General features: G+C 44.7%; 1 protein-coding gene across 1 annotated transcript in view; it reads right to left on the bottom strand.

The window, feature by feature from the left end:
* SLC39A8 (solute carrier family 39 member 8) overlaps window positions 1–18,903 on the bottom strand; it is a 234,795-nt gene that overhangs the window by 167,397 nt on the left and 48,495 nt on the right. The window contains exon 3 of the mRNA XM_086961583.1: window positions 4,796–4,961. Coding sequence (XP_086817709.1) covers window positions 4,796–4,961 — 166 coding nt within the window. The remainder of the gene's footprint in view (window positions 1–4,795; window positions 4,962–18,903) is intronic.

Raw genomic sequence — 18,903 nt, 5'->3', positions numbered from 1 at the left:
AACATTGAGAGTAATGTACAAAAACAGTATGCATAACATCAGATCAGTGCAGGCAGCAGACGAGCTACTATTGACCATGGGCAAAGAGAAAGGGGCATCAAGCTAGGTGGAACTAGGCTAGGCTAGGTTTGCCCAGTGTGAGTGTCAAGTAATTAAAGAAGTATGCGGGTATAGTGAGAAAAGTTTTTAAAACAGACAATATGTTTTTGTAGAAATATCAGTAGTGTAGGCACAGGGCTTATAACATAGGTTTATCTTTCTTAGGTTTGGTTTTTTTTTTCTCTCCGGTCACGGATAGGGTGGGAACCCACGACGGGGTGCTATCTTCTGGTTCTCCAGATAGATTGACTGTCTTCTCTATTTTCTGGTGGGTCTGCTTTTACAAAATTTGCTGTACTGACATAGATATGGTGGAGAGATGGTTGGGAAAATGCAGGGTGAAGGATCCTTATTATAATTAAAATTAGTGATTCTCTCCTGGAATACTAATGGATTGCGTACTAGTCCTAGAAAAAATAATATAATGCAATATCTTCGCGACTCAGATGCGCAGATTATAGTGCTCCAGGAGACTCACCTTGCCGAATCTGAAATGCTTTCACTGGTTAAAAAGAATAGGTGGATTGATAGTTGTATAATGAAATCGCAATCTGCACACATTAGAGGAGTGGCAATTATTTTTAAAAAATCCATAAAAGCGAGATTGGTCTCTAAGTTGGTTGACCCTGGAGGCAGGTGGGCAATTGCATCAGTGATAATATCGGGGTCCCCAATTACTACAGTGGGATACTATGGTCCTAATCAGGATAACCCATCAGCGTTGAAAACTCTTTTTTCACATCTGTATTTATTTCCCAAGCCGGTTATCCTTGCAGGGGATTTTAATATAGTTTTGGATCCTCTTGTGGATAAAACCCCTTCCAATAGAGCCAAAATTCCATCTAAAACCAGGTCTTACCTGCTGGATAGCATGAAGCAGTTAGGATACAATGACATTTGGAGAACATTACATGGGTGGCAAAGAGGTGTTACATTTCGTAATTACAGATACCATCACCAGTCATGAATTGGCTTCATTTTGATTAGCCAATCATTAGTTAACTTGGTTAAATTGGCTTCCCACTTACCTTTTCACTTGTCAGAACATACGGCAAATTATTTAGAGTTGAGGGGTTTTCCTAAGAGTCGTTTAAGAAACTGGTCTTTTCATCGCTCATTGCTCTCTTCGTCGAACAATATCAATGCTCTGAATGTGGAGGTGCAGCACTTTTTTGAAGAAAATATTGGCACTGCCTCTCCTGGGGGCGTTTGGGATTCTTTAAAAGCATTTTTAAGGGGCTACATAACTAATAAAGCTACATATAAGAACAAGAGCTAGAGGGAAGCAGTGGCTTCTCTGGAATCAGAGATGACTAGAATGCAAACAGAATTAGCTATGCACCCGGACCCCCCTTTACCACGGTAAAGGAGTGGCAAAATAAAGTGGTCTCCTTAAAAGGGGAATTGGGCTCAGTTTTGAATGCCAGGGTCTTAGAGAGATGGGAAGCCAGCAAACTGGCACATTTTGAGTATGGGGAGGGGGCAGGAAAGTTGCTCGCCTCGAAGACAAAGACCGAGCAGGTCAGAAACAACATTGATTCAATCATTTCTGGTGGCATAACCTACTCTTCTGACGTAGACATTAGGGGTGCGTTCTGTGAATTTTTTTAGAGAAATATATCGTGAGGATAAAAACATTGAGACCAAACAAGTTGAAGATTGGCTGGCGGGAGTTTCTCTTCTTGCACTGTCACTAGAACAAAGCACGGCTCTCGGAGATCCTATCTCTCAGGAAGAAGTTAGACTGGCAATTATTAGCAGTAAAAAGGGTAAAGCATCAGGCCCAGACGGGTTGCCATCAGAAATCTACAAGGTCCTGATTTCAACAATCCTCCCTTTCTTAACTGAGCTGTTTAATAGGATCCTCCAAGACGGAATGCCCCCTCCTGCTTCTTGGAATAGCGCCTAGATAACACTGATACTGAAACCAGGAAAATCGGCAACCTGCTGCGGGTCTTACAGACCAATTTCCATCTTAAACACTGACTATAAAATCTTTGCGTCAGTGTTGGCAAACCGGCTGGGGGCAGTTGCAACAAATATCCTGCACGTAGATCAAAAGGGTTTTGTAAGGGGACGTCAGCTGTATGAGTTGACCTATGATCTCATAGGTGCCATCGATATGGCTTCTGTGGCATCACTCCCCCTGGCAGTTCTCACTTTGGACGCCACCAAGGCCTTCGATAGGGTTAATTGGATCTACCTATCGGAGGTCTTGGCGAAATTTAACATCAGTGAGAAATTTAGGCGTGCAGTTAGGCTTCTGTTTCAGAACCCGTCTGCCTCTTTCCTTGTCAATGGGGAATTGTCAAACCCTTTTAACATCACGCGGGGTACCCGTCAAGTCTGCCCTCTTTCTCCCCTCTTATTCGACCTACATATTGAGCCTTTTGCTCAATGGATACGCGACGATTGTAACATCAAGCCCTTTATTTATGAAGGATGGGAGAAGAAGGTAGCCTTGTACACGGATGATGTTCTCATTTTTTCCTCAGAACTCCGCTCGGCATTTCCGGCAGTAATTGCTTTGGCCCAAGATTTCGGATCCGTGTCCGGCTATGAAGTCAATGCCGCAAAGACGGATATTATGGTCTGGAATGATTCTGAGCCGGTGGCAGGGGTTCAGCTGAGTCCAGTCCTGCGCTACTTGGGCCTAATAGGGGTAGGTTTTTCTAGGTTTAAATACCTGCAAATGCAAAGCTGGGCGCACTCACTGATTTCTGCCAAGGGTAGGTTTCTGTTGGGGGGTGACAATAACATGGTGTCCCTCTTAATAGATAAGCCTCCAACTAAGAAAGAGGTCTCATTCTGGTATAATCTTTTATTGGATGAGGTCGAGAGTGAGTTCCATCTTCCTGACTTGCTGTGGGCTGTGCATATTATCAATCATAGTGTGGAGAATCTGTGGTTTGAGTCTTTTAAGATCATGTGGAATATAGTGAAACCTTCTTGGTTACGCCAAAATCATCTTTTTACCCTGCATAGGGCCTACTATTCGCCACAAAGACTGTCAAAGTTTCCGAACAACGCCGCTGTGGCATGTCCTAAATGTGGTCTGATAGCTGCTTCTGATCTGCACATGTTTTTTGATTGCCCACTTTTATCGCCCTTCTGGAATGCGGTTTGTTCATCACTCACTACTGCCTTGGGATCCCAGATTTTGTTATGTCCCGCTCTTGTTATTTTCGGGGTTGCACCAGAGATTCAGGGTTCGGCTAAAAATGTACTTTTCTATGGAATCTTGCTGTCCAGAAGAGAAATATGTAGGAAATGGAAAGACCCGCTATCTCCTACCTTGCTGGACTGGCGCACTTCAGTGTTACAAACATCCAAGATGGACCTATTAAGATCGGGCAACCTAGGCAAGAGAAACTTCTGGCTTTTACTAAACTGGTAACAGCGGAATACTCGACCATGGGGTTTTTTTTCTCCCCCCCCAAGGTCCAATGATTACGCTGCTTGGCACCTGTTTGCACGTTTGTATACCCAATAGGGCGACATCGATATAGGAATGGGTATCTTATTGCAGCATACTTCCCTGAAGGTTGTTCCAAAGCATGTTGTTGGAGTTTGGTAACTTATACTGAGGGGTGACTCACTTCGCATCATCATTTAGTGCCCCTACCAGTCTACCTGTGACAGTATGTCCATCTCCACGCACTACTATTTGGTCACCAAGTGCGAATATGAGGACAAAAAAAAAAAAAAATACACAGGTGGTGGGAAGCGCTGGGATTAGAGAAAACGTTCCAGTTTGGATAAGGCAAGAACCGCATCGTGGTGAATATTGAATATCAAGTTGTGGTTACGGTTTGCTCTAGCTGCGAACCTTGGGGCCGATTAGGATGGCGGACGGACCTGCGTCCGTCCGCCACCCCAGAGGAGGAGGGACCGTCCACAGGGGCAGCGGCGGTCCCTCCATGCTAATTAGGATGTGACCGCCACCCTGGCGGTCACATCCTGTATTTTTAACATTGTGGCGTGTGCTGCTTGAAGCAGCACACGCTGCAATGTTAAAAAAAATGCATGTTTATCTTTGCATGCACAAAGCTGCAGGCACCACGTGGTGCCTGCCGCTTCGTGCATGCAAAGGCAGGGGGGTACCATAGGTAGTGCACCCCCCACCCTCCCTTCACCCCTGGGGGCCCGCAACGGGCCCCGAAGACAACACCGTATGCCTTTCCACGGCGGAAATGCCGCCGTGGAAAGGCATATGACCGCAGCTATCCTAATATGGTTGGCGGTGTCTGATAGACACCGCCAGCCATGTTAGAGCTTTTCCGCCGCAATAGGAAGGCGACCACAGCGGAAAAGCGGCGGACGGAAAATAGATCCTCCAGCCATCCTAATCTGGGGGGGGTCTTTGCAGCGGATAATCTGCATCCTCCAGGCCGGCGGTTGCTTCCTCCGGCCCGGAGGATGCAGATTATCCGCAATCATAATCGGCCCCTTAGTTCGAAACAACACATCTTACTACTGTATAAGTGGGACCACTGCCAATCTATTTGGTGGATCAATGTAATGTCATTAAAATAATAATATTACCAACATTTCTATATTTCCATTGCACATCACGGTTGCATTTTTTCAATAAAACTTGACTCTGCTATTTGCTGCAGAGTACTCATTATTCTCTTGTAAAATGGAAACGGATCAACAAACCCAAGATGAATGCCAGCAGATATCAATCACTTACCTTCTGCAGAACTTGGCCTGGTTTTGTTTTTGAGCTCTGCTTGACCACAAGGATGAAAAGAAATTTGCTGCAGAATTGCAGGGCAAATCTCTGTGAAATTGGATGCAGTCAGCTGGCTCCCATTCTGCATGTCATAGATGGAAAAGATTTGTTCTCCGGACAAACACTGGGGAGAGAAATAAGCCATCACCTTTTCAACAAACTTGTAAACAAATGGACAACAACTTACACAGGTTATGTACAACCGTTATCAGGTGATCAGAAACACAATCATATCAATAATAATAGATGTCTGTGGAACTAACAACGAAAGCTGTTCTGTGAAACGCTGAATACATATGTAAGTCAAGCAATACCTAACTAGCATCCTTGTACAACTAAGGGCCTGATTTAGAGTTCGGTGTACGTGTACTACGCCACCAGCATGGCGGACATCTGGCCCGCCTAATTACAAGTGCATTATATCCTAATGCAGGTTTTAAAGTGGCTCTTTAGCTATCTGTGAAACCGAACCACCACACTGCAAATAGATGAAACCTTAGCCAGCACACGGCCAGTTACAAGGGGTGTGCCACAAGGCTCTATCCTCAGCCCTTCGCTTTTTAATGTTTATATGGCCCCCCTGGCCAATCTCATTAGGGCACATGGATTTGACGTGTTATCATATGCGGATGACACGCAAATACTTGTTACCCTTGGCCATGATATTAATGACACCAAAAAACGTTTTAAAAAGTGCTTGGTAGAGGTTAAAAACTGGATGAGTCTGAACCACCTACAACTAAATGGTGCAAAATCTGAAATAATGACTTTCGGTCAAGCCAGTGTACACTGGTCTCAGGACTGGTGGCCCCCGGAAATGGGGGAATGTCCGGTCCCAAAAGAATCCGTCCGCAATCTTGGAATCCACATGGATAATAAATTATCCATGAAGGACCATGTGAACCACACTGTTGGAACCTGCTTTGGAATCATGCGAAGCCTCCGCAGAGCTTTCAAATGGATACCAAAAGAAGCACGCAAAGTTCTAGTTCAGGGCCTCATTATAAATAGGTTAGATTACTGCAACTCCATCCTGCTTGCCATAAATGAGTGCCACATAAAGAGACTGCAAGTTGTTCAAAATACTGCTGCTCGTCTGATTTTGGGACTCCCAAAACGATCCCCTTCCCTTCCTAGCCTAAAAAATCTACACTGGCTCCCCATAAAAAAAAAGAGTTATTTTTAAAACTATGTGTCTGGTTCACAAACATCTGCATGGCACTGGACCTAAATACTGGAACCAAAAATTGACTTGGTACCAGCCCGGACGAGAACTGAGATCTAGCCATAAATTCCAACTCACGCCATCTAGAGTACAAACAGTCAGGAATGGGGGACGTGCTTTTTCCCATATGGCACCTCTCCTATGGAACAAACTTCCTCTGAATATCCGTGCAACGATCGAGCACATGAGTTTCCGAAAACTCTTGAAAACATGGCTTTTCAGCTAGGTCTTGCCTTTCGCAGGATCTCTCTCCTTTTACTCTGGGATTGTCCGCATGCGCCATGAGACTCCCTCACGGGATGTGATATGTTCTGCGCAATATAAATTTCCAGACTAGACTAGACTAGCAGTAAGGGGTATGGGATAACCGACATGTTTGTGACGGAGTAACAGTCCACCAAACTCTACAGCAGGCCTTAAAAGAGTGTGAGTCTTTTTGGTGTCTCCTAACTGGAAGAGTTCACCAGTGAAAGAGCAGACCTAAGTCATTTAGGAATAGTATTTAGGAAAAATCTGATTCCAAATAAAAATTTACTTTGGTGGCTATAAATAAATAGAATATATCCATCAGCCAAATTAGTTACTTTAATAGTTCAGTTGGCCATTTCAAAACCTGTATTCTTTGGTAATGTGCTGAACAAACTTCATTATAGTTTGTACTGCGAACTAAGCATAGTACAACATGTTCTGCTCCCTGCTTTAAATATGATTTTATCTCTATATTTGCTTAAAGTCCTCACAATTGACACGTTTGGCTAGACACAACAGAAATTTTGAGTTGAGATATTTCTGAAAATCTACAGGGGAAAATAAGATTCTAGCTTATTCTTCCCACAGAACACACACCCTCTTTTGCTATCAAATTGTGCACACAGATCAGCAGAGACATGAAGGGCCAGATGTACAACCATTTTTTGCGGTCGCAAAGGGGTTTTAGGCCCGTTTGTGACTGCAATAAACAGATGCATAATGTACTAACCCTATTTTGCGAGTCGCTAATCTATTAGCGACTCGTAAAATAGGGTGAGCGACTCGGTATTAGGAAGGGGAGTGCCAAGGGCGTCCCTTCCTAATAGAGAGAGCAAATGCCATGTATGAGTGTTTTGCGACCGCATTTGCGGTTGTAAAAAACTCACTTTTTACCACCTACTTCAAGTAGGTGGTAAACTATTCTCAAACGGGAAGGGGTCCCCAGGGGACCCTTCCCCTTTGTGAATGGGTGCGCAAATATTTTTCAAGAGCAGGACCACTGCCTGCCCTTAAAAAATGAAACTGAAAAGTTTCATTTTTCTTTTTTAAATGCTCCCTGTTTTCCTTTAAGGAAAACAGGCTGCATTTCTGAATTTTAAAAAAACTGCTTTATTGACAAAGAAGTCCCAGACATGGTGGTCTGCTGTCTCCAGCAGGCCACCATCCCTGGGAGTGCTAGCCATGCTCAATGGGGTCGCAAATTGCGATAGCCTCATTAATATTCATGAGGGATGCAATGTGCGACCCTATTGGGAATTGCAAACAGTGTTCCTCACGCTCGTCAACATCAAGTTTTCAAGCAAGGAAAATTCATCTGCCGGCGAGATTTTTCCTCATTCGCATTCCTCAACGTCAGGTGCGCGAGCTAGGTGAATCAACCGCCTGGTGAGATTTCTCAACGCGGGTAGTTGGATTTCTCAATGCGGGTGGCCGCGTATGCATTTGAGAAACCGTCCATTCGCGTTGAGAAAGCTGCCACTTGAGTTGAATATCTACTCGAGAAGCAAAAAGGAAGCAGTGCCTGCTTGCGCCCGCTTGCGTTTTCATGGTGCTATTCGCGATAATTTCACTGGGTGAACAAACACCCGGTGCTGAAAATTACAGCAAATTACAGTTTTTTTTGCAATTCACGGAGTTCCGAGTAGCGGAACGCCGCTAACTCCGCCCAGGCTTAATATATACACATACATAAATTCAACCACCCTTTTACGCCTCCTCAAAGACAGAAAGGCTCAGCCGCCATTTCACACATCACTACAACTTGTTTAGCCCTCTGCCCCGGAAGGCACACCCGACATTCTGTTCATCACCTGTACACTGGAAGAATTCAAAAGCCAGCTGGGTTCCATCACATTTACCCTCTCTCAATCTGGCAGGGGCAGCCGCAGTTGAGGTTTGCCTTTACTCTTCTGTCTTCTTGTCAAGACTCAACTTTGTGTAGCCATGTCATCAAGTTCCTGAAGGAAGTCTTTCTAAGGGAAGGTTTTACGGCGTCCATATTGACTGACAACGGTGTGCAGTTCAGGTCAGAGGAGATTAAATCTTTTTTTAAATTTGCAGGTATAGAAGTTTATGGCACTATATCATCTGAGGAGTAATGCCGTAGGGGAAAGGGCAAATAGAGTAGTCCTGCATCATTAAAGGTGGGTGCTCAGGTGCCCACCAAGGGCAGCCACGATACATACGTGGCACTGCTTCCACCTGCAGGTAGCAGCTACTTACGCTGCTCCCTCCAGGCAGGAGCAATCTCTTGATCTGCTTCCCTGCATCCCAGTAGGCAGGGAAACAGATCAAAAATCTACTCCCAGCTAGCAGGAGCATTTTCAAAGCTTCAGCGTGCAGGGAACACACTTTGTGTTTGCTCCCACATGTCAGGAGCTTTACAAATGCTCCCACCAAGGGGATCAAACACCGTTTTTTTGCCTGCAACAGTGTGGGCAGGTAAGTCGCTGTTTCTTGGGTGGGCACCCCGGGACATAGCTAGTGAGCGTATCTGGGAGATGGGGTCCCCAGGGACATTAATGGCTCAAGAAGGGGGGCTATGGCCCCCTTCCTTTTATTAGTTTAGCGGCCCAGGCCTTTAGATGCTCAGGGAGGGGAACCACATGGCTTGAAATCATACAGGAGACCTTGGAAATGGGCTCCCTGGGGTCGAATATGGCTTGGGGAGGGAAGCCGTCAGGCCCTGGGGGATGGGCTCTTTAGGCAGAAATCGGCCTGGGGACAGGGGCCACACGCACCCCTACCCCCCAAAAATGAATCCTCCTGGGGGCTGGTCCGCCTCGGGTTGGGGAAGCTTAAAATAGAAGTGCCGGAGACCGTGCTTTTCTTTCCTGAACGTTTGCCATGAACTCACCGATCCTCTGCAAATTTGAAGCACAAGGTCACCTCTTTATGACAGAGGGAGTACAAGGGTAGTTTTTCACTGCCTTTTCGTGCCGGTGTGTCTGGCACGAAAAGGCAGTCGGAAACTGTCTCTGGGGGCCCCATGCAGGGCCCCCATGGGTGTGAGGCCGCTGAATGGCGGCCTCCTCCGTTGATCCCTGCACCCGGTGGCAGGCACCTTGGGGTGCCTGCCACAGGATGCAGGGATGAACTGCACCCCTGCATTTCGGAATGGAGCCATGCATTCCGCTCGGAATGCATGCTCCCATTGTGAAGCATATGAATGCGACCGAACAGGGTTCGGGCGCATCGTACTTGCAGGGCCGTAACCGACCACAGCAGGTCAGTCGGTTACAGCTCCTGACCGATGTTGGACGGACTCAGGCCCGTCCGATATCGGAATAGGCCCCACAGCGTGTATTGTTTTGGCTGCTTTTCATTTGCCTTTACTAATTAATAAAATACTACAAGATGGCCACAAAAGTATGCGTTGGTTCTCCGGACTTACTTTGAATAGTCCATTTTTTATGTTATGTCTGGATATGTATTGAGGTTTCACCTTTAAATCTTTGTGTGATCAAGACTGTTCACAGTCGAAACGCGTAACAGGACTGAATAAACCTGCACTGCACAGAGACTAGCCTGAGTCTGCGCTCTTCTTGGACTATTTTGTGTTGTATTGACTACGGAGTCACAGGAAAGGGGTGGGACAGTAACATTCGTGATTGAAGCACACGAGTCATATAGAACTGAGGTTTTCTATTCATGGGTTAAATTTGCAGATACAAACACAAATAAATGTCAATCTCACACTGAATATGACACACCAGAGGAATACTTGAAGTTCTGTTCACCTACTGGGAGCACATAAACTGGTTTAAAGTTGCCCTTACACATGCAAGAGATAAAATAGGGATTGGTCTGCTCGGCAGAGATGCAGGGACTTGGCTGGTCCTAGCGGCTTACACACTGCATCCAGACATTGACACAATGCCGGTAGCAGAATTATGTCTGCTACACTAGGAAATAATACAACTTTACAGAAACCTGACATAGTTTGTGATGAGAACATTCACACTTCAGCCAACAAGTGCTACACCAGCAGGACAGATTCAGGGATCTACAACTAAAATAACTCCACAAACGCTACATGCAGGTATTGGCAAAATGCCCACTAGATGTGAGCAAATGCCATTCTGGATAGCTCCGAAAATAACACAGCTAGAGGCAGTATTTCCACACACAAGTCCTCAAGAAAAACACAGAATGCTGACAATCTGCTTGGCAATGGGGATAGCTCCCTCTTGGGGTATAGTTTTTGCTACCATATATACCAGAACTCATGGTATCTCTTCAATAGCAGTAATTCCAGAATGAGTATGGAGCAGAACCTGCTCTGAACTTGAGGATGAAATTGATAGGAAATTTTGCCCAGGTATCAACTATTATATTAGCAAACATAAAAGGGGAGGCAGCAGCAGTGGCAATATGCCAACGACTGAGGGATTTCAATTATTTACAACAGGAGCGTGAATTACCTAGAATTATCGAAGATACTTATGCCGAATTAGGTAGAGATAGTTTGAGAGCTAGCACAACAAAACCTCAACTCATGGGTGGTCCTGAAAAGGATAACGCCACGCATGCACCTGATTCTTCCAAGAAGAAACAGGAAAATAAAAAACAAAATAATAGAGAGAATAGATCACAATCAAGTGGTGGGTCTCCTCAAGAGGAGACCTCTGAAAGTAAGTACAGCCATAGGACTTGTGATAACATTAGAAAACCTGACAGGTATCAGGATACTGATACACGTTCCTCTTGTTCCTTTCAGGGTTCATCAAAAAACTCTGAGAGGGAAGAACGGTCAGAACACAGACAAGAAGAACAGACAAAGTCCAGAGACACGCAGCGTACTTCGGACTATATTATCAAAAAAGAAGATAAATAAAAATCAAAACCTCAATTTAAAAAGAAGAAGGTAGCATGTCTTAAAGTTAGACATGCCCAGAATTCTGAGGACTCAACTTATGAACGGGGAATGGGCTCTGACAATGCTAGACAGCGCAGCAGAAGTAACACTAGCTCACCAGAACCTGATGGAATTTCTGGTGACAGCGGAGTTGAATGAGCACATCATGGTGGAAACACCTGATACAAGGGAAAGTGTCACAAGATTGCTGGGAGGGAATGTCCTTCCAAGCTGACTGGCGCACTTAATTGGAACCCGAAAGTTTCTTAATAAAGATCTGCAAATTCACAAAGGTATAATACTTCATTCAACACTTCTTTTTTTCAAATTGTAGAGTTTTATTCACTAGCAGTACAGAAAGCATACAGTGCTGCATTATTGAATAACATTTTGCAGAAAAAATATAAAACAACACTAGATATCTCAAATGGATTATTTTACAAAACGATAGAGCCTGAGAGCAGATATTTGACAGCATTCTCAGCGCTCGGTTCTCAGTGTCACTTTTGTTGACTCCCCCAAGGGTATAAGAATAGACCTGGGTTGTTCTGAGTTACTTCAAAATTTGGATGAGGAGGCATTGTCCTATCTGGATGATAGTTATCTAACGGATGATGATTTTTTTTTATTGTCTTTATTCGATCTTCCGAAGGCAGATCATAAAAGATACAGACAATAAAAATAAACAAACTGCAAAGTGTACACACATGTTAAAAAGCAACGACCACATATTTTTTTTAATGATATATTTCATATTGCAAATTTACGGAAATTAGTGTAACAGTCCATAAAATAAAGTTCCAGGTATGTCAAATCTGGTGTAAAAACGTGTAAATTACAAACAACCACATTCTTGCAAGAGAAATCGATAGGTTGGTTTGCACTGAAAAAAGTGACAGCGCAGAAGTCTTGATTCCAGAGGCATCATAGCTAGAGTAGGTGCCTAGTGAATAAAATGTGAGAGCAGCAATATACACATTAAAAATGCAAGGTCAATGATTATGTTTAAAAGAGAATATAGAGGCTTGTATCAAAACAGCAAACTTCTTCTTTTAGCTAAAGTGCACTTAAAAAAACTAGCAACTGCATAGCAAACATTACAATCGTTAAGTTGCAATAAATAGAAAAGGGTGGCTCTGCACTTGGAGATTTTATGTCTGCGCAGTAAAGGTGACAAAAACTTCCTAGTGAACTGCATATAACATTGACAAAAGAAAACAAAATGTAAAATAGTTTGGCTAGATTGCTCATCACATGGACAAAAAGCAATAGTATCCGAGGAGTACTGGCCTAAGGGAAAACATATTAACCAGCTAAAGGAACCTAGCCTAAATCTTGCCAACAGTGTTCTTTCATAAACGTTGGTCATGTATAACAAATATGGGGCAATTGTTGGAGCCGCTTGAATAATACAGTAATCTCTGACTGAAGGTTTAGCCACTTCCATTAGTTCCCTAGTGGCTTCTTTGTGCCTACGCAAACTGTCCCATATCCAATTTTTGTCTTTTTTCTGAATGGACTCAGGATGCTCGAACAGAGTGGCACAGCCAAGAGCCGAGAAGCAACTTTTAAAATGGAATGTCCAGACCATGATCATAGGTTAAGCAGTCTCTAATGACTGCCCAATTGAATTTAGCTTCTTTGTTGGACCAAATTGAACACCAGAGAGCCAGGGGGGGGGCATTGATGGTATCTTGAACATACTCAATGCCTAGCTGCCTAGCACCAGGTGTAGGGAGGTGTGCGGGGAAGAAAGAGGAACGACTAATAGCTGGTGACATAATCTGTTCTCCCCTATCTGCATCACATGTACATCCCTGCAACCCCAGATACCCATTCCATACGTTAAAATCTGCAAGCATTTCCAGTTGTATATCTCTAGTATAGGGGCAATAGGCTTTTTACCAATAGACTTAGCAAGCAAGAAGTAGTACCGACTGCTTGAGTATATTGGGATATTCTATTTTTGATACATGTTAGCCAAGTACATCCTTCATCAAACTTCAGGCCTAAGTAGGCAAAGTAACTAACCCTATCTAGGGTTCTGCCATCAAAATTAATGGGAAAGGTTTTGGTATTTCTTGGGCCACATATCATAGTGAATATTTTCTTTAAATTTGGCTCCAGGCCCAGGTCTTTCATGAAACTGATGTAACTAATAATAAGGTTTTTTGAGGCCATTGGCCGTCCTTGCCAGGAGTACTACATCATCAGCCTATAAGAGTGTGGGCATGACCCTTTTCTCCACATACGTAATGTCCGCCCCAACAGATACCAATGTTTTCTCCAGGTCATTCGTATAGAGGAGAAAAAGGATTGGGGCAAGGACGCAACCTTGGCGGACCCTGTGCTTGATGTTGAAGGGCTCAGTGCATTCACCTGCACTCCCAAACCTAACTGAAGCTGTGAGGTTGTGGTGAAGAAGCCTTAAAAATTTAACCAGCCCTACATCGACACCCATGCTCTCTAGGATAGCCCACAGTTTTGATCTGGAGATGTAGTCAAAGGCGCTTGACAGGTCCATAAATGCCAATTGAGTGTAAACTCTCTTGGCGTATTTGTATTTTGCCACAATAAGATTGAGATTGAGGACTGTTCAATAGTCACCAGCCCCTTTCTAACCCCATACTGACTAGGCTCTAGAATACTATTAATATTTATCCAGTCAAGTAAATGGTCCAGAACTACTCTCCCAATGATTTTTGCAATGGAGTCTAAGAGGGATATAGGCGAGGGAGGAGCTACGCTAGCAAGCAAGATGGCCGCTTAAGCTCCGGGCTCTGCCGACCTCCACCAGCAGCTCGTATATCCTGCAAGTTATCCTGATTTCACACCGGACTCCCGTATGTGTGAGGAGTAGCTGACTCTGAAGGCGCAATCCCGAACTTTTTATCATACCGGGTTACAGAGATACGCCGTGTTTCATTCTTGGCCTACCCCGGAGCTGAAGCCGGGGCCTCGATTTCCAACCCATCCGGGCTGGAATTGAACAACATCGGCTTGAACCTTGGGCTTTGTCCGGTCTCCCGAACGGAGATAGAATCTTCCTGGTTTTTGACGGCGAGTTCGTATCCTGCCTGCAACACACATGCTACGGTGTGTCACATCGTTGGCTGGCCCCGTATCCGACGCCTGGAGACACAATAAGCTTGCTGTGGGGGTGCGGACGGGAGCCCTGATCAGCGGCGAAGGAGTAACATCGTGAGGTGAGAGCACCCGTTGATGGTGTCCGCTCCAGATTTGCTTGCTACCCCGGAGAAACCGACCTCCGGGGGCTTGCGTCCTGATCTGTTGCTTACGGGAGGAGATGGAGGGGACAAAGGACACGCCACCGCTGCACGCCGTAATGGCGGCCATTAGAGCGCTCCACTCCCAAATCATCGTCAACTACCAGGTACTGTCGGTAACGATGGACGATCTTTGCCGGAGACCGGACAGTGATTTTTTGCCATCATCGCAGCCAGCGGTGCTACCAACGGAACATCGTATATCCGACTTTGAGGTCCCTGTGAAGGAGCCGGATTCCTTTGGCGCTACAGATTCCTATACTCCAGATTGCGCGCCTGTGAACATTGTCAGCGTTCCCTGCTTGAGCCCTATCTCGCCGAACATCACTATGGACAACCTTGACTGCCTCAACAAGATCACCTGTGACTATTGGAGAGTTTTATCATCCTGCCACGCTTTCCCTCGCTTGCTTTGTGTAGACTGTGAACTTTTATCCTTTAATTGGCCTGTTCGTATTGACTTGAATTTCCATGGAAGCTTTATCGCTCTCACTGTTGCTGTGGCCTGGGTTACAATTTCTCCAGTGAACACTCGTACTGGCCAGGGTTAACTTGTGGGGCTTTGCAGGACACGGGATAATAATGTAATCTGTTTCTGGGATTGTGACCTGTGAACTGCGGGAGTCGGGTGGTATGTTTGGAACTTCCCCGGATTGATTGTGTATTTCGCTGCCCTTTCTTTTGAATTTGTTTCCGGGGGGTCGCATCTGGTGGGGGGGAGGGGAGTCCGGGAGTGTGTGTTTCTGTTTCTCCTCCTCCGCTGTTTTCTTCTTTTAGGGATGCTTCTGGGCGACAGGCACGCTGCTAGTGGGTTAGGCCGTAGCCATTGCAGGGATGCAGGGTGGTGGGGGGGTTTGTTATTTTACCTTTGTTTTGTTCTATGGCCCCTTTTTTCTTCTCTTCTCTCTTTCGGGTATTCCTCTGGGCAACAGGCGCGCTGCTAGTGGGGTAGGCCGTAGCCATTGCAGGGCAGCAGGGTGGGGGGTGTGAGGGGGGTTTGTTATTTTGCCTTTGTTGTGTTCTATGGCCCCTTTTCTTTTTCTTTTTCTCGCAGGATCCGGTCGCAATAACTTTCGGTTTCATCCTGATGTGTATGAGTGGGCGGGGTATGGAGTGGGTGGCTGTGATGTTAGATAGGTAGCTTAGTTCTTTACCCTTAGTGAACTTACGGGCACTTGCGTTTTTACTGTTGGCCTATTTTGATCCACGACTGCTTTTAACACCTACCCGCATTTTTATACCTCCGAATGTGTAGCTCCGGCTATCCTGTATCTTCTTCTTTATCTCATTCTGGGGGGGGGGGGGGGGGGGGGGGTTAAATATAAAATGAAACCTTATTCATATCCTTGATTCGAAATGTTTCCGATACATCGTCTATCCTTTACCGCTGCCGGACCCATGGGCTGTCGGCTGAAGAGCTGTGCTATTGGCATTACTGATTTGTGTTGCATGCATGTGGTACCGGCCCCTGCTGCTGCAGGGTTACTTTTGTATCTTGTGTTGAACGATATAATAAAGGTTTTCAAAAAAAAAAGAGGGATATAGGCGATAACACTTACCCACATGCATGCCGTCTTTTTAAAAAACGGGGACAATTATTTGATGAACGCCACAACCTGGCATGCCCTGGCAGAGTTAAATACCGAGGTGAGGACTGGAGTCCAAAACACTGGACTTCCCTGAATAAATCAAGTGGAATACCATCCGGTCCCGGTGCCTTCTTACATCTACTGTGTACAACTGCTTTTAAAACCTCATCCTCTTTAAAAACAAGGATTGAACACAGTGGAATCCTCGGCACAGAAGCATCATCAGCCTTGCTGTCGATAGAGTACAACCCAGAGAAATGCAACAACCAAGCCTCGGCCGAGATATGAGCTGTTACTTTTTCTTGGGGTGATATGGGACATAAAACAGCCTGCACAGCTTTCCAGAAAGCTTGCGGGTCTTTAGACTGGCAGGCACCAACAATGGACTACCATTTCTCCTCCTTCATGGCCGATTTCCTTCTCTTGGTTGCTTGCTGATATATCTTTCTACTAGCTATAATGGCACTCTGATCTCTGGGAGTTTACTTTAAGGTCCTACGTAAAGAATCATTAGCTGCTCTACATGCTTTGTCACACCATTATTTGGCATGACGACGTGGTTGGGTAATGGGTCTAGAGAGCATCTCTTTTATCATCAATAGAAGATTTGAAAAATTAGTTAAAAGAAGAGCCAGATTGTAAGGATGATTGAAGTACCATTTGACTAGGGTGAGCAAAATAATTTTGGGGTTCGCCTCTGAGGACTACAATTTCAACTTAAAACAAAATCGAAAATTGACTACCTCAATGTCCTATTTTTGGGATACGAGCTTTCAAGTGAAGGGAAAAGCCTAGCAGCTAGCTTTTTAGAAAGGTGTGCGCTGCTCCAACCTTCAAAAACCCACACAAAAAAATTACAATCCATATTGGGATTCCATATATTTTGGATTATGAAGAAAAAGTAAAACCTTTCAACGATTTAATCAGACCTGATTTTCAATTAGACATTGGACACAGGAACACACAGATACACTTTGTTCCTTACAAGCTGACATGATAGATTCAAAACACCTACACACACATGTAAATACCACAAATTTGGCGATCCGTGTAATCACAAGTCAATCAGGGTACACATACCTAACATTCAATGAAGGCGAAACAGTTTCGGTAACATACAAATCACACGTGCACACAAACGCTGAAATGTGTTTTGCATCAAAATTGAAAATTATCATAGCAGTACAGACTATTGTAGTGAGAGAAAGAGCACTGGCTCAGGGGAAATGAATATTAGTAGTAACTCCGGTACCGGCCTTAGAGGCTGTTACAAAGGCAAGCGTTCCAAATGCCTACGCTTCACATCCGTGATGGATTTAATGGGCTAATTCTCTCACTGCAACAGATGTAGACTACAAATTTGAATCTACACTAAGAATATCCTCTCTCACATGAAATAATGCCTCTAGATCAGTATGACTACATTATTCACACTGAGGGTTCTGCTCAGCCTACCTTAGTTAGTAAACTGCTATACAGTGCAGCTCATACAATTGAAAAGGGACCTATGCAGGATGGCAAGTTCCATCCTAGCAGCACAAAGACGCAGTCTCTAGGAGATTGCACAGCTGGCAGAATTAAAAACACTATTACGGGCATCGATACAAACTGATCGAGACTTCCCCACACTTATAGTGTGCGATTTGTTTGACTGTATCCAGTCGTACAATGAATACCTTCACTATTGGATTCAAAATGGGTTTAAAGACTCAAAAGATTGCACATTAAAGAACAAGATGCTTTGGGAACAAGTGGCAAAGTTGAAAAAAGACTTGCAGAGAGTTCATGTGATACACACATTGAGTTCATTGGCTGATGAAGCTGCAAAGGGGGCAGAAACGAACTGCGGCTGATGCTGCAATCACTCATTCTAGTACGAGAATGGATGGACAGATAATGGTAGCTGTCATTGTTTCACGCAAAAACAGCACAGCCTTACCGAAAAGCTTCCCACTCAAGTACTCCTACAAGTTAGATGCAAAAAATATTCTGTATGCTCAAATTACAGGTGTGGGGGATAGAGTAATACCAAACATGGATCGCAGGTTAGGTTTAATTCTAGCTGCACACAAGGGTCTGGGATCTGCACACACAGGGGTTAGTGCAACTGTTTTACTACTAAAACAGCGCTATTGGTGGCCAGGTCTAACCAAGCAGACAAAAGTGTTTGAACTTAAGTGCAACATCTGTCAGCAGATGAAGGGTTCTACCGTAGCACGCCCACCACAAACACCATTACTGATATCAGACAGACCTCTTGTTTGTGTCTATTCGGACCACTGCGGCCCCTTACAATCAGACGGGGCTTGCAAGTACATCTTGGTGGCAGTGGATTCATGTTCTAGATTCCTGTGGGTTTGGCCTCAGCCCTCGGCTGATGCTCAAACTGTTATAAAAGATTTGCGAGTCTTCATATGGACATACGCAGTTGGCACATTACAATCTGACCGTGGCCCCGCGTTTAGTTCTAGGGCATACAAGGAAGCCATGGAAAGTCTGGGAGTTGCTTTGCAGTATTCCTCTCCATACCATCCCAGGAAAAATGTGGTTGTGGAGAGGACAAATCAGGACTTAAAGCTATCTTTAACAGCAAGAGTATTAGGTTTGGGTGGTAGTTGGGTCAGTCACCTATATGGGGTCCAGAGGGCACTAAATAATATGCCAAGAAATTCCTTAGCAGTTATCACCCCTTACGAGGTCCTATTTGGGACGAGAATGTGGGTACCTGATTGCGATTATGAAAGCACAGTGACTGTTGAACAACCTTTTAATATCAATAAACTTTTGGCTGTTTTACAGGATCTTAATGAATTCGGGGCACTACAAAGCAACATGCAAGTAAAATGCACCACCACTGT

This window comes from Lissotriton vulgaris, chromosome 3_1 (assembly GCF_964263255.1).
Source record: "Lissotriton vulgaris chromosome 3_1, aLisVul1.2, whole genome shotgun sequence".
NCBI classification, from domain to species: Eukaryota; Metazoa; Chordata; class Amphibia; order Caudata; family Salamandridae; genus Lissotriton; species Lissotriton vulgaris.
Note: the sequence above shows the minus strand (reverse complement) of the source record. Positions and strands in the feature narration are given on the sequence as shown.